This window comes from Dendrobates tinctorius, unplaced genomic scaffold (genome assembly GCF_039654945.1).
Source record: "Dendrobates tinctorius isolate UK_male_01 unplaced genomic scaffold, ASM3965494v1 ptg000132l, whole genome shotgun sequence".
NCBI classification, from domain to species: Eukaryota; Metazoa; Chordata; class Amphibia; order Anura; family Dendrobatidae; genus Dendrobates; species Dendrobates tinctorius.
The window spans coordinates 8,424,880-8,447,287 of NW_027361800.1; the positions used below are offsets into that span (position 1 = coordinate 8,424,880).

Below are 22,408 nucleotides of genomic sequence, written 5' to 3' on the forward strand. Positions count from 1 at the left end.
GAATTGTCACTTTTGGGTATTTTCTGCCATATAGACCCCTCAAAGTGACTTCAAATGTGAGGTGATCCCTAAAAAAATGATTTTGTAAATTTTGTTGTAAAAATGAGAAATCGCTGGTCAACTTTTAACCCTTATAACTTCCTAACAAAAGAAAATTATGTTTCCAAAATTATGCTGATGTAAGGTAGACATGTGTGAAATGTTATTTATTAACTATTTTGTGTCACGTAACTCTCTGGTTTAAGGGCATAAAAATTCAAAGTTTGAAAATCACAACATTTTATAAATTTTTGCCATATTTCCATTTTTTTCATAAATAAACGCAAGTTATAGTGAAGAAATTTTATCACTAAAGTGAAGTACAATATGTCATGAGAAAACAAGGTCAGAATCGCCTAGATCTGTTGAAGCGTTCCAGAGTTATTACCTCATAAAGGGACAGTGGTCAGAATTGTAAAAATTGGTCCGGGAATTAACGTGCAAACCACCCTTGGGATTTGAAGGGGTTAACTAAATTTTATTTTAGCCGAGGATTCCTGTTGGCAGTCTTTGCGTTATACTCTGCCCCCAGCGCCAGAATTTATGCTAATAATTGTCTCTCAGATCTGTTCTTCATCTCGAACGGAACAAGACAGAGGTGCCCTCTGTCACCTCTGCTCTTTGTACTAGCAATAGAGCCACTGGCTGAAAAAATTAGATCCAACAAAAATATAATAGGATTTGATTTTCCTTCCCGTTGTTTTAAAATAGGTCTATTTGCCGACGACCTCTTTTTGACCCTAGTAGATCCCTTAAATTCCATTAGAGCACTGGCTGCGACCTGGAAATGTTCTCAAAGGCCTCTTATTTCAAAATTAATTCTCACAAGTCGAAATTTTTGATCCTCAACATGCCCAAAACGGAAATCGAGGAGCTAAAGAGAAGTACTGAGTTTGCTTGGGAAGATAAGGGGATAGTTTATCTTGGGATCACTTTAGCAAGTTCTGTTCAAGCAACTGTCAAAACAAATCTAAATGGGATCCTTGCTAATGTCTCTAAAGGGCCTGTCACACTAAGCGATTTCGCTAGCAATATCGCTATAACGTCACTGGTTTTTGTGACATAGCAGCGATATTGCTAGCGATATCGCTAAGTGTGATACTTACCTCCAACCGGCTCCCCTGCTGATTATCGCTGATCGTGCGAGAACGTCCTGGACCGTTTCTCGTCATCAGCTTCCTGCTGGGCTTCCTGTGGCACCGACGAGCGACGCGTGGATGCGGGCGGGAGGACGTCAGGATCGCCTCATCTGACAGGTAAGTAGCGACCGCCGACCGCTGCTATGTCGCTGGTGAGATCTGCCTGTGTGGCAGCTCACTAGCGACCACTTAGCGATGCACCAGCGATCCTGACTGCATCATATCGCTGGTCGGGATCTCTGGTGCATCGCTAAGTGTGACAGTACCTTTAGGATATTTTTGCTTTTTCAGGCAAACTGAACTTTCTATGTTTGGTAGAGTGATGGTTGTGAAATCCATCATCCTGCACAAATTATCTATTTTTTTAAGACGCTCCCGGTCACTCTTCCTTTCCAATCTGTACAACATTTACAAAGCCGCCTACTAAAATTGTTTGTGTGGAATGACGGGAGGCCTAGGGTGTCGTCAGAAATTCTATATAAACATAAAAGCAGAGGAGGTACGAGCCTGCCTAATCTGCATGCATACTATGAAGCCTTATTAATTAAACAGAGCTGGTTCTGGCTCAGTTACAAACATAAACCTCCAGCTTGGTTTTGCTTGGAGAGAGACATAAGTAAATTTGACTCTCTAAAAGAATTACTTTTCCACTTCTTGTTTCAAGTGCCTCGAAGGGTATCTTCTCATCCTATTTTCAGTCCCATCATTTCTGCATGGAGATAACTGATCAAACCATATAAAAATTTAACAAAATCGAACAGGCCTTGGGGTTTCCACTTCAAATGGTGGCTTTAATGTTTAACTTCCCTCTCTCAGAAATCTGGAGTAATTTAGGTATTAAATAAGTAAAAAATATACACAATGGGTCTAATTTTCTTCCATTCAGCGAATTAAAAACCAAATATAATATCCCCTCCTCTGAATTTATCCCTTTCTTAATGCTGAAAGATAAGGTACAAAAAATCCTATTAGGCAAATCATTTAACTATGGGATTGTGTCTTCACTGCCGTGCAACCTAAATAATAAAAATACCTGGAGCTTAAGGAATATATACTCCTCTTTCAACAGAGAGAATCTCTCTTGCAAGAACATATATTTAAGGAGATGGGAATCTGGCCTTGGGATTGTTCTTCTGACAGTGCAATGGGACGTCACCATAAAAAATACATACAAATCCAACATATCAATGACTCTTCACGAGTTCTACTTCAAACTACTTAGAAGGTGGTATCTCACGCCTATCAGACTCTCCCACATTAACCAGGACCATTCCCCCCTATGTTGGAGAGGATGCAGGCAACAGGGGAATCTTTACCACATCTTTTGGTGTTGCCCAAAACTAAAACGTCTCTGGCTTCAGGTTTCTCGTCATATTGACTCCTTTACCAGAAACTTTACCTTGACTCCCCAAAAAGCATTGCTCTCCTTGGACTTGGATCAACTGCACTTGTCAGTGAGACAGGTAGTTATTCACATCCTTTTGGTAGTGAAAAATAACTTGGCTTTCTTTTGGAAGAAACCTGACCCTCCTAAATTTTCATACATCCTAGACAAAATCTACCAACATAATGCTATCGAATGGAGGTTCGCAGTTAGTAACAATAATATTCTCGCCTACACTAATAAGTGAAAGGTCTGGAACAGTAAATTTAGACAAGTTTAAATTTCTCTCACGCACCTCCTTAAGTGGTTGTACTAGACTGCCCTCAAGCATCTCCTTCTTAAAGGTTCAGCATTATTATACCTCTTATTGATATATATTGTATACTTTTTAATGTATGCTTTGTTACAAGAGTTCTCTATTTTTTTTATTACCCTTACCCTTTCTATGGACATTTACCCTTTTCCCTCCCCCCTCCCCTTTTCTTGTTCCCCCTCCCTATCCACCTCCCAGTTTTATAAAAACTTTAATAAAAATATTTAAAAATTTAATTATTTAAATATTTAGAAATTGATAATCATTGCCATGCTAAGAAACCATGAACATATGTAATGTCTGGAGTCATTTTTACTGTGTGTGCTTGGAATATTGCACACTGGAAACCGCATATTGTCTCATACTTACAAATAGCAAGAGCATACCTATGTTTTTATGTAATATGACATTCTGAAACATAGTTATAAAAAAATCGCATAATATTTTAAGTAATCTTGAAATGTTATGTTGTGCTGCATTCATAGATATCCTGGGCCTCAGGTTGGTAACTCCTGATCTCGTTCATTACAGTACATGTTTATTTATTTTTTTTTTTAGTGACAAACATTCTTTGCTAAAAAGAGAAACTACAAAAAAAACAAAAAATGAAGACAAAGAGCTAAAAGAATTGAGGAAAAAATTTAAGGTATGACTAATTGCTAAACATAGTAGTAACATAGTAACATAGTAATTAAGGTTGAAGGGAGACTTTAAGTCCATCTAGTTCAACCCATATCCTATCCTAACTTGCCCTAACATGTTGATCCAGAGGAAGGCAAAAAAAACCCCATGTGGCAAACAGTAAGCAAAGTAAAGGTAATATATCCTGGCTATATTTTTCCAGTTTGTACCCTACTATGTAAAAACTCCTATTATTCACTTCAGGGCCTAATGGAAAAAAAAAATCAATCTATCTATATATATAAGAGGCATCGTGATTACTCGCTAATCCCGCCCCTGCACAGTAGCTCCGGCCCCCACCACATCACCACACATAATCCTGCCCCCCACCCCATTACCACACACAATCCCACCCCCACCACATTACCACACACAATCCCGCCCCCCCACCACATTACCACACACAATCCCGCCTCCCACCACATTACCATACACAATCCGCCCCCCACCACATCACCACACACAATCCCGCCCCCCACCACATCACCACACATAATCCTGCCCCCCACCACAGCACCACACATAATCCCGCCCCCCACCACATCACCACACATAATCCTGCCCCCCCACCACATCACCACACACAATCCTGCCCCCCACCACATCACCACACATAATCCCGCCCCCCACCTCATCACCACACATAATCCCGCCCCCCCACCACATCACCACACATAATCCCAGCCCCACCACATCACCACACATAATCCCGCCCCCACCACATCACCACACATAATCCCACCCCCACTACATTACTGCACATAATCCCACCCCCACCACATCACCGCACATAATCCCGTCCCCCCACCACATTACCGCACACAATCCCGACCCCCACCACATCACCACACATAATCCCACCCCCACCACATTACCGCACATAATCCCGCCCCCCACCACATCACCGCACATAATCCCGTCCCCCACCACTTTACCACATATAATCCCGCCCCCCACCACATCACCGCACATAATCCCGCCCCCCCACATTACCACACATAATCCCACCCTCACACATTACCACACGAGGCTCCGTCCCCACACATTACCACACGAGGCTCCGTCCCCACACATTACCACACGAGGCTCCGTCCCCACACATTACCACACGAGGCTCCGTCCCCACACATTACCATATGAGGCTCCATCCCCACACATTACCACACGAGGCTCCGTCCCCACACATTACCACACGAGGCTCCGTCCCCACACATTACCACACGAGGCTCCGTCCCCACACATTACCACACGAGGCTCCGTCCCCACACATTACCACACGAGGCTCCATTCCCCCACATTACCACACGAGGCTCCATTCCCCCACATTAACACAAGAGGCTCCATCCCCACACATTACCACACGAGGCTCCATCCCCACACATTACCACACGAGGCTCCGTCCCCACACATTACCACACGAGGCTCCATCCTCACATATTAACACACGAGGCTCCGTCCCCAGACATTACCACACGAGGCTCCATCCTCACACATTACCACACAAGGCTGCGTCCCCACACATTACCACACGATGCTCCGTCCCCACACATTACCACACGAGGCTCCGTCCCCCCACATTACCACACGAGGCTCCGTCCCCACACATTACCACACGAGGCTCCGTCCCCACACATTACCACACGAGGCTCCGTCCCAACACATTACCACATGAGGCTTCGCCCACCACATTGCCACACGCAGCACTTCCTTTCTATGTAATTCAACCACTTCAGCCAAGGTAAATGTACATTTAATTGTGTTTACAGAGAAATTTTAACTTAATTTATGTTTCGTTATGAAATTTGTTTAGATGCTGGAATGAATAAAAAACGCACATCTTACTGAATCCAGTTTGTTTTTGATTTTACACTGTGAATAAAATGTATCATTAGTATTATTCAGATTTTTAATGATTATTATTGTTATTAACTTCATTTTAATTTAATTTACTACCTTCGTAAGCGCTATTGAATGTTGTTATTATTTACTTTAGTTTAATCACCAGCAGCCTTAATTAGATAGCAATGAGCGTGCCGAGCTTTAGCTGGCTGGAAACTGCTAGTATTTACTTTATGAAGGGACATCATTCCTGAGATGTTCGTTCTGCTGAAACCAGTGGGTCATGAGACATGGTTGTGTCTTGCAACTGCTGCAGCCAATCACTGATTGCTTATCGACTGCTGAGTGAAAATCTACTTTGATCATATAATTAAGGCTTCAAGCAATCATTGGTTGCTGATTGGCTGCAGAGGTCAAATGCCCAAAAAAATTTGATATGATATGCTGGGAATAGCAGTGTTGACATCTCATAAAATGTGCTGCTGTAGGAGGTGAGTATAGATTGTTTTTATATTTTATGGGGCCCTGAAATGATTAAGCAGGGGTTATACAGGATTGGACAACCCCTTTAAATATTAGACAAATGCTGAACCTTCAGGCAGCTATGTATTAGTAATCATTCACACATCTGTGTTTAAAAATGTATATGAAAAAATGGTACAAGTGTCATCAGTGTTGTGCATCAGTGTGTCATGCATGTGGAGTATGTCCGTTTTTATGATCAGCATGTCCGCTATGACCATCAGTGTGTTCGCTATGACCGTCAGTGTGGCCACTATTACAAGTTAATTAAATTCACCGCACACTCAAACAGACTTTATGCAAATAGGTGTTCATTTTATTACATGTGGGAGCCAAACAGGAATATAGCACACAGTGGAAGCGATATAAATAAAAGATGTTTCGACTCAGCCTGAGCCTTTATCATATTATCGCTTATTCCAATATTGGAGGTTTGTATAGGGTGCAGAAGGAGAGGAGAATCTCTCAAGAAGAAATACCAAGATAAATGGCTGATGTGTGCTGAGAGAAGGAAGCGCTCCCGCACCTGTCAGAGGTGGCGTCCAGGCGCGGGAACGCTTCCTTCTCTCAGCACACATCAGCCATTTATCTTGGTATCTCTTCTTGAGAGATTCTCCTCTCCTTCTGCACCCTATACAAACCTCCAATATTGGAATAAGCGATAATATGATAAAGGCTCGGGCTGAGCCGAAACGTCTTTTATTTATATCGCTTCCACTGTGTGCTATGTTCCTGTTTGGCTCCCACATGTAATAAAATGAACACCTATTTGCATAAAGTATGTTTGAGTGTGCGGTGAATTTAATTAACTTGTAATTAGGACCTACTGGTCCGTTGCACCTGCACCTCGTCTATATTTGACTAGAGTGCACGCTTACTACCCAGTGTGGCCACTATGACTGTCAGTGTGGCCACTGTTACCATCAGTATGTCTATTACCATCACTGTGGCCGCTATTAGCATCAGAATGGCCACTACTACTATCAGTGTGGCAGTTGATGCCACATCATCAGTGGCCACACCATCAGTGCGCCCACTATTACCATCAGTGTGTCTGATATTGCCCTCAGTGTGTTATCAGCGTGGCCACTATTGCCATCAGTGTGGCCGCTATTGCCATCAGTGTGGTCACTATTGAAATTAGTGTGGCTGCTATTGCCATCAGTGTGTCCGCTATTACCATCAGTATGTCTGCTATAACCATCAGTGTGTCTGCTATTACCATCAGTGTGTACGCTATTACCATCAGTGTGTACGCTATTACCATCAGTGTGTCTGCTATTAGCATCAGTCTGTCTGCTATCAGCATTTGTGTGTCCGCTATTACCATCAGTGTATCCGCTATTACCATCAGTGTGGCCGCAACTGCCTTTAGTGTGGCCGCTATTAGCATCAGTATGGCTGCTATTTCCATCAGTATGGCTGCTATTACCATCAGTGTATCCGCTATTACAATCAATGTGGCCATTATTACAATCATTGTGTCTTTAGTGGGTCTATTACCATCAGGGTGTCATCAGTGTGGCTGCTATTACCATCAGTGTGTCTGCCATTACCATCAGTGTGGCTGCTATTACATCAGTGTGTCAAGAGTATGTCTGCTATTACCATCTGTGTGGCCGCTATTACATCAGTGTGTCATGAGTATGTCTGCTATTACCATCTGTGTGGCCTCTATTATCATCAGTGTACCATCAGAGAATGGCCGACACCCGATACGGCCCAATCACCAAAGAACTCCAGACCACATCAGCAAACTTCCACCGGATGTCTTTTGTGGACACCCATACATACTCATTCACACACAGGTCCGGACCTGAACGTTTGCCACAAGATGGTGAACTCTTCACAGAACCGACAACAGAGGGGTCCTCCTGTGCCATCACCCTCACATCCCCACAATGCTCAGAAGGAACCACCACTCTCCTCTGATCCCTCCTCCTAACAGGACTCCGACACTCAGGGTTAGCTTGTGGTGAGGGTTGAGACTTGCCCCTACTCCCTGGCAGCACCTCTGCTGCCCCCACCAGAGAAGAAGGGGATGGTTGTAGAATGACAGAAGAGAGTGTAGCCCCAGGGTAGCAGCCCTCACACGACTGATCCCAACTGACTACTTCCCTAGACCACCAATCTATGACCGGGTTGTGTCTTTTCAACCAAGGGAGGCCTAAAATGATAGGTGATGGCATTCCCCCAAGATGTAGCATGACAGGGACTCATCATGATGAGTCTCTATACGCAGATGTATATCATCCACGACTTGGGTCAACCTTCCCTGGCTAAGTGGGACAGAGTCAAAGGCCTGGATGCTCAGGGGTTTTGCTAGCGTCCTACACCTCAGGCCATAGGTCTGGACAAAGTGAGCATCCATCAGATTGACACCTGCTCCACTGTCCACAAGCTCCGGTATACCCTCAGTTACCCCGCCAACCACCACTTCTGCTAACAATGTACACTGAGGGGAAAACTGAAGGAAATATACACTCCCTGGTTGCCTCCCTCCACATGACCAGGGGGACGTGGCTTCTTAGGTGGTACAGATGGTTTGTCATGAGCTGGGCAGACCCTGATAAAATGACCAGTCTGCCCACAGTAAAAACATGCCCCCACATCACGACGAACCGCAGGCGACATCGTTTGGGAAATAGCTCCTCCCACCTGCATGGGTTCGTCCATCAGCACTGGTGTGTCCTCCGTAACAAGGACTATAGGGGGCACATTTGGTATATGTCTCACCCTCAAGCATCTATAGACCCGATGGCAAGGGACATGGCGGCCTCCAACGACCTGAGGGTGGCGTACTGCACCAGAATATCCTGCAACCTTGGAGACAGACCCTGCACAAAATGACTCCTAAGGGCAGGGTCATTCCACCGTGTGTCAGTAGCCCACCTTCTGAACTCTGAGCAGTACTCCTCAGCCAGCCGCACCCCCTGCTTGATTTTACGAAGTTGGGATTCCGCCAGGTAGACGCCATCTGGATCCCCATAAACTAGCCCCAATGCCGCAAAAAACTCGTCCACTGATCGTTGAGATGGTGAATCAACCGGCAGGGAGAAGGCCCAGGATTGGGGATCACCCTTAAGAAGGGATATAATGATTCCCACCTGTTGTTCCTCACTCCCTGATGAACGAGGACAGAGCCTGAAGTATAACTTGCAGGCCTCCTGAAAAAACAAAAATGTATCTCTCCCTCCAGAAAACTTGTCAGGGAGAGATATCTTGGGTTCTGGTTGAGCCTGCACCAAGGCTCCAAACCCCACCAACTGCTGCAGCTGCTGCACCACCTCACCACGAAGCACCCTAAGCTCATCAGTGAGGGTCTGAAGCAGTTTGGCAAAGGCCTGCATTTGGGCCATGGCTCACCAGAAAAAATGGGAGGGTTGGTTTTAATGTAACAAAGTGACTGATCCTGTGTGACCCAACAAACGGTTGGTCACTAAACGGTAAACAAACAAGGGAACACCGGGGACACAATTACAATGGTGGGCCCTGCAATAGGGAACAGGGAAATGGACACCTCCTGCACTCTCCTGATGTTGTGCCCTGGTCTATCCTGACGTCCGTATACGGCTTCTTTCAAACCGTCGCCAAGCAGCATACCTTAGCCCTTACTTGCCCTGCTTCTATCCCTCAGAAGGGAATTGGCTTGCGCAGACACTGGTCCAACCGCTTCACTAATACAACACCAAGGGAAGAAATAACAAACGAGGTAAGACAAACCACACTTAGCTTTCTCTGCTGCAATGCACCGCACAGCAGAGTAGGCACCTGATCACGGCATTCAGCTGAAGCACCACTGCACCAGAAAGCTCCTGTCTTCAGCACGGTTGGTATCCAAAAAGACCTGTATAACCAACAGTCAGCTGATGCACCAGGTGACCTTTTAAATTAGTGTGGGAGTGGTCACCACCTGCATCAGCAAACTGACCAGCCATGTAATTACACCAGCAGCCACTGGGGGAAAAAACTGATATTAACCCCTGATGGCCTGAAAGGAAAAAGTTTTAATGTGAGAATCCAGATATGACACAGATCCAAAAATGGATCGTGACATGGATGCTATTACCATCAGTGTTTAAATGTTAAGAAACTGACTGTCACATTCAAGCATAAACTAAATGTGAACAGGTGCTTAACCTAGAGTCACCAACTCATATACATTCAGACAAAAAAGGAAGCACTCTGTAGCCCCATAGCATGCAAGCATGAAATACGAAAAATGAATTGCATTACTGCATTAGAAATATGAAAAACTGAGAAAGCTTAGCGCATAAAATGGCCAATTTATGTGTACCTGGAAGCCACGTTAACACGTTTCACTTTTTCCAGGACCCTAAAATAGTGAGCCAATCCTCACTTAGACTAAAGTATTCATCTGTATGGGAACTTATGTAAATCCACTCCTTAGACTGAAATTTATATCGCTGTGGAGGGGTGGTGGCCCTGCTGCAATTAAAAACGCCTGCGGCTAAAAGGCGGAGTGCTCAGTCAGAAGGTTAATGAATACAAAATTAAAAAAACTGACTGTCATGTCCAAGCATAAACTACATGTGAACTGGTGCTTAATCTAGAGTCACCAACTCATATACACTCAAACAAATTTGCTTGAGATTACCATCAGTGTGTCATTAGTGTGTCTGCTATTACCATCAGTGTGGCCGCTATTACCATCAGTGTGGCCACTATTCCCATCAGTCATTAGTCATTAGTGTGTCTGCTAATACCATTAGTGTGTCTGTTTTCACCCTTAGTGTGTCTGCTTTCACCATTAGTGTTGCTGCTATTACCATCATTATGCTATCAGTTTGTCTACTATTCCCATCAGTGCAGCCACTATTTCCATCAGTGTGGCCACTAATACCATCAATGTATCATGACTATGTCTGCTATTGCAATCAATATGTTCACTATTACCATCAGTGTCATTAGCGTGTTTGCTATTACCTTCAGTGTGTCCGCTATTACCATCAGCATGGCTGCTATTACCATCAGTGAGTCGTTAGTGTGTCTGCTATTACCTTCAGTGTGTCATCTATTACCTGTAGTGAAACCTCCACCAGGGGGAGCTGGTGAGGGAAGAGAGGTTACACACTAAGAGCAGCAACCCTGAGTAACTGCACAGGTGCCACAGGTAACGAGAGAGAATAGTCAGACGAACCGAGTCAGAAACTAGCAGGAGCAGACGTACCAGAAGGAGCAGCAATACACGTAGTCAAAATACCAAAGCCGAGAGTCAGAAAGCCAGAACATGAGCACGGGGTCCAAAACGTGAGACGAAATACGTGGTCGGGGTACAAGCCAGGGAGTCAGATGCCAGAGAGGGAACGTAACAGCAGAGACGAATACCAAGAGACGGGGTCAGAAATCAGTGTGGGTCATACACGTGAATATCAGTCAAAGGCAGGAGGATCACCAGGGTACAAGGGTCAGCGGCTCTAAACTGCAAGCTTGAGCTATCACTAACACTGGTCAGCAGGCTGTGAGGGATTGAAATAGCCCAGCTAGCTCCAGAACGAGGCTGAGGAGATTAACCCCCGCATGACCAGTCCGGAGTGAAGACAGCAGAAGATAAACTCCAGACTGGACCATGACAGTACCCCCCTCTCAATGGGGGGCCACTGGACCCCCAGGCTTCCCTGGATGACGAGCGTGAAAGGTCCGGACCAACCGATCCGCATGGACCGAACGCACCGGCACCCATGACCGATCCTCAGGACCGTTTCCTTTCCAATGGACCAAGTACTGAAGTGAACGACGGAGCATGCGAGAATCCACCACCTGTTCCACCTCGTACTCGGTCTGCCCATCTACCATAACAGGCGGCAGGTGCGAGGGAGACTCGTCAGAGGAAGGCACTGACGGCTTCAGAAGCGCTTTATGGAACACATTAGGAATCCGTAATGACGGAGGCAGCCGCAGGCAAAAAACCACAGGATTAATCACCTCTAGGATCTCATACGGACCAATAAACTTGGGACCCAACTTAGCAGAGGGAATTCTCAGCCTTATGTTTTTGGTGGATAACCATACCTCATCCCCCACCTGATAAGTCGGCCCCGAGCGTCGTTTATCCGCAAAAAACTTATATTTGCCCTGAGCCTCCCCAATGTTTCTCTGAACCTCCCTCCAAACCTCCTCCAACCGCAAAAAGGCTGAATCAGCCCCTGGACACTCCGAATCTAGTCTGGAGAAATCACCAAAATGAGGGTGAAACCCATAGTTGCAGAAGAAAGGAGAAGTATCAGTAGACTGATTGACACGATTATTGAAGGCGAATTCCGCCATCGGTATCACAGAGCACCAATCATCCTGTCTGGATGTGACAAGACACCGCAGGATCTGCTCTAAAGACTGATTGGTCCTTTCAGTCTGACCATTGATCTCGGGATGGTAGGCCGATGAAAAGGTCAGACTGATGCCCAGCCTTTTACAAAAAGCTCTCCAGAATTTTGACACGAATTGCACCCCTCTATCAGACACCACACTGACAGACACACCATGCAACCGAATCACATGCTCAATGAATAGCTTAGATAGAGTCTCAGCATTAGGAAGGCCCGTTAAGGGTACAAAATGTGCTTGTTTACTGAACCTATCCACAACTACCCAGATCACGGTTTTGCCATTAGAGGGTGGGAGATCGGTGATAAAATCCATGGACAGGTGAGTCCACGGTCTATCCGGAACTGGCAGTAGCACCAATTCCCCGGCCGGCCGGTTGTGGGAGGCTTTAGTGCGGGCACAAGTTTCACAGGAGGACACAAAACCAGTGACGTCAGAAGTCAACGAGGGCCACCAGAACAGCCTAGTGATGGCTTTACGAGTGGCTGAGATTCCTGGATGCCCACTCAGAGCTGAGTCGTGGAACTCCCGAAGCACCCTTAACCGATACTGGACAGGCACAAAGAGCTTATTTTCAGGTACGGATGGGGGAGCAAGAGATTGGGCCTCACCAATCTCCTGCTCCAATCTCTGGGACACCAAAGCCACCACCACCCCGCACTGAAGAATGGAGGAAGGAGGCTCCGGAGGCGATACCGGATCTAGGCTGCGAGACAAGGCATCCGCCTTCACATTCTTGGAACCTGGTCTGAAAGTGATGGAAAACTGAAATCGGGAAAAAAAAAGTGACCACCTTGCCTGTCTCGGAGTCAGACGTTTGGCGGATTCGATGTAAGACAGAATCTTGTGATCTGTAATGACGGTGATACGATGGACAGCCCCCTCCAAAAAATGCCTCCATTCTTCAAAAGCCAATTTAATGGCCAACAACTCTCAGTTACCCACATCATAATTCCTTTCAGCAGAGGAAAATTTTTTAGAAAAGAAGGCACAGGGTCTTAAGTTTGTTAATGTGGTGGGCCCCTGGGACAACACAGCCCCCAATCCCACCTCAGAGGCATCCACTTCTACGATGAATGGTTTAGACAAGTCAGGTTGCACCAGTACCGGAGCAGTCATGAAACGTTCTTTTGACAAAGAAAACGCCGCCACAGCTGGAGCTGACCAGTTTTTAAGATCCGCTCCCTTTTGGGTGAGATCAGTGAGGGGTTTGACCACTTGAGAGAACCCCTTGATGAATTTTCTGTAATAATTGGCGAAACCCAGAAATCGCTGAAGACCCTTGAGATCTCTGGGTTGCACCCAATCCACAATGGCCTGTACCTTCCTAAGGTCCATACGAAACCCCTCAGCGGAAAGGATGACCCCTAGAAAGGACACTTCTTGAGTAAAAAATGAACACTTCTCCAATTTGGCAAAGAGTGAGTTCTCCCTGAGCCTCTGGAGAACCACATGAAGATGACCCATATGACTTTGTCTATCAGAAGAATATATAAGTATATCGTCAAGATAAACAACTACAAAACGTCCAATAAGATCAGAAAAAACATGGTTAATGAAATTCTGGAATACCGCTAGTGCGGTAGTCAAACCGAAGGGCATAACCAAATTTTCAAACAGACCCTCAGAGGTGAGAAATGCAGTTTTCCATTCATCCCCCTCCCGCATACGGATGAGATTGTATGCTCCCCTGAGGTCCAACTTAGAGAACCACCTCTCCCCCGACGATTGTACAAATCAGGTATCAGTGGTAGAGGGTAAGCGTTTCTTATGGTTATTTTATTCAGTTCTCGAAAATCGAGGCATGGGCGTAAACCACCATCCTTCTTTTTTACAAAAAAGAACCCCGCTGCCACGGGAGAGACCGATGGCCGTATATGCCCTTTACGGAGGCTCTCAGAGATATACTCCTTCATAGCAGCCCGCTCAGGGCCGGAGAGATTGTACAGCCGGGCTTTGGGCAATTTGGCACCGGGAACAAGATCCACGGCACAATTGAATGGGCGGTGTGGTGGTAGAACCTCAGCCTCCTTTTCGGAGAACACATCCTTAAAACCCTTTAGGTACTCCGGAATACCCTCCAGGTTGACGGATGACATAGACACAGTAGCAAGACAATTTTCAGAACACCCAGGTCCCCATTTAACAATATCCCGGGACCCCCAGTCAATAACTGGGTTATGCCGTTGCAACCAGGGAAACCCTAACACCAGGCCAGCAGGGAGGTTATCCAAAACAAAGCATGACATGCGCTCCTGGTGTAGGGCCCCCACCCTGAGGGTAAATTCTTTAGAACTGAAATGGAGACCATCCTTAGTGAGAGGTGTAGAATCAATAGCCACAATTTTTACGGGAGTCCCCAACCTAACTGTCCCTGATCTACAGCGAGCCACCAGCTTAGAGTCAATCAGGTTCAGGGATGACCCACAGTCTACAAGAGCCGAAGTATGGAAAAAGCCGTTCTCAACACCAAGTTCCACCTTTAGCAGTACTCTTGAAAAGGAAGAAAAAGGTACCTGAGAGTCTGGGTGACCTCCACGATTATCACCCAGACTCAGCCGCTTGTTAGTCGGAGGACAGGAGGGGCAGTCTTTTTTCCAATGTCTGGGATCTCCGCAGTAAAAACACAATTTTCCATCACGTCGCCGTCTCCTCTCTTTCTCCTGGGGGTTGGTGGCTCCCACCTCCATAGGTTTAGATGGAAGCAAAACATCAGGGTTAGCAGGAAAAAAGGGAAACCCTCGCTGAGTAACACCTCTTTCCCGCAGTCTCCGATCCATATGGATAGCCTGACTCATAGCCTCCTCCAATGAACTGGGAGGTGGATGGAGAGCCAGAGCGTCCTTCAAGCAATCCGACAGTCCCTTCCTGAACAGACAGCTCAGTGCAGAGTCGTCCCAGGACACCTCAGTGGACCATCGACGGAATTTGGAGCTGTACCATTCGGCTGAGTGCTTCCCTTGCCCCAGACCCAAAATAGTGTCCTCTGCCACCCTAACACGGTCCGGTTCGTCATAGATAAGTCCTAGGGCCTCAAAGAACCTATCTACCGACATCCGTTCAGGGGCAGTAGGGGGCAACGAAAAAGCCCAGGATTGTGGACCCTCCCTAAGTAAGGCTGGTTTCACACTTGCGTTTTTTATCGCGGTATTTTAGCGCTAAAAAACGCATGCAATTTTTTTTCCTATACTTTGCTTGGGATGCGCTTATGTGCGCATACACACGCGTTTGTATGCGTTTTTGCGCGCATGCGTTTTTTTGCGGTATGCGCTCGGGCGCACAAAATGCATCCTGTTGCATTTTTTGGGCGTCCGACTTGCCTCAAAAAAACGCAAGCGCGCGCAATGCGTTTTTTTACAGCAAGACACCCATTATAAGTCTATGGGTGCGCATATGTGCGCATTGGCATGCTTATGTATGCGTTTTTTTGCACAAGCGTTTTTTTTTGTTAACCATGGAATTTAGGGGTTTGGGTTAGAGTTAGGGTTAGTTAAGGGGGTTTAGGGTCAGGGTTAGGGTCAGGGTTAGGGTCAGGGTTAGGGTCAGGGTTAGGGTTAGTTAGGGTTTAGGGTTTGGGTTAGGGTTAGTATGGTTTGGTTAAGGGTTAGGGTTAGGGTTAGGGTCAGGGTTAGGGTTAGGGTCAGGGTTAGGTTTAGGGTTAGGGTTAGGGTCAGGGTTAGGGTCAGGGTTAGGGTTAGGGTTAGGGTCAGGGTTAGGGTCAGGGATAGGGTTAGGGTTAGGGTCAGGGTTAGGGTTAGGGTCAGGGTTAGGGTTAGGGTTAGTAAAGTCATGGTTTGGGTTAGTGTGAGGGGCCACCTAATGTTTGGAAAAACGCAAACGCGGTAAAAACGCACTAAAAATGCATACAAACGCATAAAAACGCTGCGTTTTTTTCATGCATGCTCATAAAAATGCTTGAAAAAAACGCAGCAGTTGTATGCGTTTGTATGCATTTTTTCAATGCGTTTTTTTGCGGGAAAAATGCGCTGCAAAAAAAAGCAAGTGTGAAATTAGCCTAAGGATATAACAATCCCCACCCGCTGAGTCTCATCAACAGACGATCGGGGTCTAAGAGAAAACCATAATTTACAACTCTCCTTGAATATATGAAATTTATCTTTTTCGCCAGAAAATGTGTCAGGAAGTTTAACTGAGGGTTCAGGAGAGTGCAAAATAACATCTACAGAGTCACCTGGCTGACAAACAATATGAGAGGTGTTTCCCTGCATGGTCTTAATAGTCTCAGTCAGTTCTCTCTGTAAGTGTGTCTGAGACATGACAAGGGACTGATGATTTACAGAAAAGTCCTGCGCCATCTGCGTCAAACTGGACACTTGATCTGCCAAGTTATGCAGCAGATCCATGGCCAAAGAAAAAAAAATGCAAAATCCCGTTTAAATGTATGGTTAGTTATAATGTAGTGAAACCTCCACCAGGGGGAGCTGGTGAGGGAAGAGAGGTTACACACTAAGAGCAGCAACCCTGAGTAACTGCACAGGTGCCACAGGTAACGAGAAAGAATAGTCAGACGAACCGAGTCAGAAACTAGCAGGAGCAGACGTACCAGAAGGAGCAGCAATACACGTAGTCAAAATACCAAAGCCGAGAGTCAGAAAGCCAGAACATGAGCACGGGGTCCAAAACGTGAGACGAAATACGTGGTCGGGGTACAAGCCAGGGAGTCAGATGCCAGAAAGGGAACGTAACAGCAGAGACAAATACCAAGAGACGGGGTCAGAAATCAGTGCGGGTCATACACGTGAATATCAGTCAAAGGCAGGAGGATCACCAGGGTACAAGGGTCAGCGGCTCTAAACTGCAAGCTTGAGCTATCACTAACACTGGTCAGCAGGCTGTGAGGGATTGAAATAGCCCAGCTAGCTCCAGAACGAGGCTGAGGAGATTAACCCCCGCATGACCAGTCCGGAGTGAAGACAGCAGAAGATAAACTCTGGACTGGACCATGACATTACCATCAGCATGGCCACTATTACTATAGTTAGGTCCATATATATTTGGACAGAGACAACATTTTTCTAATTTTGGTTCTAGACATTGCCACAATGATTTTTAAACAAAAGAATTCAGATGCAATTGAAGTTCAGACTTTCAGCTTTCATTTGAGGGTATCCACATTAAAATTGGATGAAGGGTTTAGGAGTTTCAGCTCCTTAACATATATCACCCTGTTTTTAAAGGGACCAAAAGTAATTGGACAATTGACTCCAAGGCTATTTCATGGACAGGTGTGGGCAATCCCTTCATTTTGTCATTCTCAATTAAGCAGATAAAAGACCTGGAGTTGATTTGAGGTGTGGTGCTTGCATTTGGAAGGTTTTGCTGTGAAGGAAACATGCGGTCAGAGGAGCTCTCTATGCAGGTGAAACAAGCCATCCTTAAGCTGCAAAAACAGAAAAAACCCATCAGAGAAATTGCTACAACATTAGGAGTGGCAAATTCTACAGTTTGGTACATCCTGAAAAAGAAAGAAAGCACTGGTGAACTCATCAATGCAAAAAGACCTGGGCGCCCACGGAAGACAACAGTGGTGGATGATCGCAGAATAGTCTCTATGGTGAAGAGAAACCCCTTCACAACAGCCAACCAACTGAACAACACTCTCCAGGAAGTAGGCGTATCAATATCCAAATCTACCATAAAGAGAAGACTGCATGAAAGTAAATACAGAGGGTTCACTGCACGGTGCAAGCCACTCATAAGCATCAAGAATAAAAAGCCTAGACTGGACTTTGCTAAAAAAAATCTAAAAAAGCCAGCACAGTTCTGGAAGAACATTCTTTGGACAGATGAAACCAAGATCAACCTCTACCAGAATGATGGAAAGAGAAAAGTATGGCGAAGGCGTGGTACAGCTCATGATCCAAAGCATACCACATCGTCTGTAAAACACGGCGGAGGCAGTGTGATGGCTTGGGCATGCATGGCTGCCAGTGGCACTGGGTCACTAGTGTTTATGATGTGACACAGGACAAAAGCAGCCGAATGAATTCTGAAGTATTCAGAGCCATACTGTGTGCTCAGATCCAGCCAAATGCAGCCAAACTGATTGGTCGTCGTTTCATACTACAGATAGACAATGACCCAAAACATAAAGCCAAAGCAAAGAAGTGCAATATTCTTGAATGGCCAAGTCAGTCACCTGATCTCAACCCAATTGAGCAGGCATTTCACTTTGGCCATGTCAGTCACCTGATCTCAACCAAATTGAGCATGCATTTCACTTGTGAAAGACTAAACTTCAGACAGGCCAACAAACAGCAACTGAAAACCACCAGTGAAGTGAAGGCCTGGCAGAGCATCAAAAAGGTGGAAACACAGCGTCTGGTGATGTCCATGAGTTCAAGACTTCAGGCAGTCATTGCCAACAAATGGTTTTCAACCAAGTACACACCCACAGCGAGCTAGCCATACCGTATAGAAATAAAAGGGCTAGGAACAGGAGAACACCAATGTGGCTAAATAAGGATGTAAAAAGGGCAATAACAAGAACAAGGCATTTAAGAAGCTAAAACAAGAAGGCAATGAAGAAGCATTAAAAAGTTATAAAGAAAAAAATAAAATGTGTAAAAAACAAATACATTTAGCAAAAGTGGAAACTGAGAGACTCATTGCTAAGGAAAGTAAAACAAACCCCAAACTATTCTTTAATTAAATAAACAGTAAAATGATTAAAATTGATGGTGTCGGCCCTTTAAATAACAATGAGGGTGAAATCATAGATAACGATGTGGGAAAAGCAAATGTTTTAAATACTTTTTTCTCAACAGTGTTCACACAGGAAAAGGATTTGCCAGGAAAAGGGCAGAGTGATAATGGAAACTCCCCATTAAGTATTACCTGCCTATCCCAGGAAGGAGTGCAGAACCGCCTTAGTAAGATTAAAATTGACAAATCATCAGGCCCTGATGGCATTCACCCTCGGGTATTAAGAGAGTTAAAGTTAAGTAATGTGATAGACAGGCCTCTATTCCTTATATTTAAAGACTCTATAGAAGCAGGGTCTGTTCCTTTTGATTGGTGGCAAGCAAATGTGGTACCAATATTCAAAAAGGGGTGTAAAAGGAAACCTGGAAACTATAGGCCGGTAAGCTTAACATCTGTTGTGGGTAAAATTTTTGAAGGGTTTCTAAGGGCTACCATTATGGAATATCTCAATGTTAATAAATGTTTAACTCCATATCATCATGGATTTATGAAGGATCGCTCCTGTCAAACTAACCTGATTAGCTTCTATGAGGATGTAAGCTCTCAAATGGACCAAGGAGAATCATTGGTGTCATTTATCTCGACTTCTCTAAAGCATTTGACACTGTCCCACATAAAAGATTGGTAAGTAAGATGAGAAAGATTGGGCTAGGGAAAATGTGTGTAGATGGATAGGTAGCTGGCTTAGTGATAGAAAACAAAGAGTGGTTATTAATGGTGCATACTCAGATTGGGCCAGGGTTACTAGTGGGGTACCACAGGGTTCTGTATTGGGCACCCTACTATTTAATATATTTATTAATGATCTAGTGGATGGCTTACACAGTAAAATATCAGTATTTGCAGATGATACAAAACTATGTAAGGTAGTTAACACAAAGGAGTACAGTTTGCAACTACCGACAGATTTGAGTAAATTGGAGAATTCAGCTGAAAAGTGGCAAATGAGGTTTAACACAGATAAGTGTAAGGTTATGCACATGGGAAGGCGAAACAGATGCTATAATTACTTACTAAATGGGAAACTGCTGGGGAAATCAGACATGGAAAAGACTTAGGCATCTTAGTCAATAAGAAGCTAAATTGGAGTGCCCAGTGTCAGGCAGCTGCCACCAAAGCAAATAGGGTCATGGGATGCATTAGAAGAGGTCTGGGGACACGAGATGAAAACATAATTCTCACTCTGTACAAATCACTCGTCAGACCACACTTGGAGTATTGTGTGCAATTTTGGACGCCTGTGCTCAAGAAAGACATTACTGAACTTGAAAGGGTTCAAAGGCAGGCTACTAAAATGATAAATGGAGTTGGTTCACTACTAGAGTTGAGCGACTTTTGGTTTTTTAAGGTCGCATTTCGTTTCGTGAAACCCGACTTTTCCAAAAGTCGGGTCGAGCAAGATCGTCCGATTATAGGGAAAAGTCGGGGTCGTCCCGAAACACGAAACCCAATGTAAGTCAATGGGGAATAAAAGTCGGCAGTGAGAGGAGGACAGGAAACACACCTACAGTGCCCATTTGAATGCCAAAAGCATCAATTCTTCTTACTTAACTTGTCAACCATAATTAACTTCATAATACAAGTTACGCACTGAAAAATGGGGGTTATTTGGCTACAGTTGTGGGGGGGGAGGGCTGGCTCCAGGTTTTCATGTGCCCTGGGCGAAAGAGCGCCCTTTTAACACATACCACAACTCATCATGCTCCGATACGGCAGAGAAATAGCGGTATAGTACAATGAAAAATACTTCACTTTTTACATCTCATGACGAGGCCCATCTATTTCTCCATACAGAATCATTGGTCCCATATAATGTTTGAAACAGTATATGATGAGCTCCACATAATGCTACAGTATATGTTGGTCCCCATGGATGAAGCTCCACTGTCTTATGGGCCCAAATAATACTCCAAACATAATGGGCCCCATTTCTAATGCTCTAGTGTATAATGGGCCCTGTAAATGCTGCTCCAGTGTCTGATGTCCACCTTTGGAATGTTCCAGTGTAAGGTGGGCCCCATCTATCATTCTCCAGAGTATAGTGCTCCCCAAAAATTGCTGTCCCAACATTGAAAACAATCAAATAAGTCTCCTCGCTAGGGAATCCCTGTACTTGTCTGGACTCCTCGTCGTCCCCATCTTCCATCTCACTGCACAGTATTTCAACTTTGCAAGTGCTGTGATCCTGAGCAAGCAGGGGGGGCCCACTCGTTGGCGACGGCACTGGCACAGGGCCCCTGATAGTACGGTGGTGTGTCTGATGGCGGGTGGGCCGAACCTGCACTTTCATCTGCAGCTTCCTCTTTGTCACCGTGTAAGATGGAACTGTATATGGGAAGGGTAACCTGAGTTTCATCAGGGTCAGATTCAGGCCGTGTAGCGTGAGAGGGGAATGTAGTGGTCTGGGTCAATGTACCAGCAGATTCATCGAGCAGTGGCTGGGCATCAGTGCACTTGTGTCGCCCCCAGGAGTACGGTCGCCACAGTGGCATTACCTTCCTCCTAGGGAGTGTGATGTCATGCTTGGGAGCAACGAACGATCTCTCTAGCAGGTTAACTGATTGGGCGGCGTTATTCCCACGAGTCATGACCCTCCAAACAACGTTCATGAAGGCAAAGTGTTTGTTTTACATGGGCAGTATGGTTGCAAAGCTGAACCTTAAAGGAATGTCCAGAAGGGCACCACCAGGAGTGGAGCCTACGGTTAAATTCGACTCCACCTGGGAAACCTCAACCATGCCAGCTACAGAACAGATGCACACATTGCAAGCTTAATTCCGTTAACGAACGAGACTCCGTCATGCCCCGCGGTCCGAGTCCGGCTTACTAGAGGGACACGTGAGGCTCTGGCACATGAGAATGGCCAATAACTGGTGTGTCATGCCCTTACATGTCCGTGGCTGCATGTGCGCTACACTGAAAAGGCCAGCATTTGTCGCTTACAGGTGCAGATAACCCGCTGAACAACGTTAGTGATGGGGATCACTGATTACAATTATTACCTGCGAACAATGATTTCCCAGTAAGTGCAGGTCAACCGCAGTTCCGGAATTAGGCCTAACCGTCATTCCTGAAAAAAATGAAAAACTTAGGTGTGCAAACCACAGGTGCTGTAGCTTGCTTAACAGCTCGCCAGCCGTTCTCACGCCCAGTATGGATTACACGTGATTGCACAAAGGTGAGAAAGGGTACCGTATCCCCAGATAACATGTATGGATAGCGTACACATTCAAAATATATGTCTATACATCAGGAGGCAGGCTCAGACGGTGTTAGGCCCAGTATGGATTGCACGTGATTGCACAAAGGTTAGAAAGGGTACCGTATCCCCGGATAACATGTATGGATAGCATAGTGTACACATTCAAAATATATGTCTATACATCAGGAGGCAGGCTCAGACGGTGTTAGGCCCAGTAT

The 22,408-nt window shown here is 45.4% G+C and overlaps 1 protein-coding gene across 3 annotated transcripts in view; it reads left to right on the forward strand.

The window, feature by feature from the left end:
* Window positions 1–22,408, forward strand: part of LOC141048056 (uncharacterized) — a 1,479,555-nt gene that overhangs the window by 1,019,768 nt on the left and 437,379 nt on the right. For 2 of the 3 annotated variants that reach the window (XM_073543414.1, XM_073543413.1), the window contains one exon: window positions 3,434–3,521. The exons of the other annotated variant lie outside the window; for it this stretch is intronic. In XM_073543414.1, the coding sequence (XP_073399515.1) occupies window positions 3,434–3,521 (88 nt within the window). The remainder of the gene's footprint in view (window positions 1–3,433; window positions 3,522–22,408) is intronic. 3 annotated transcript variants of the gene reach the window in all.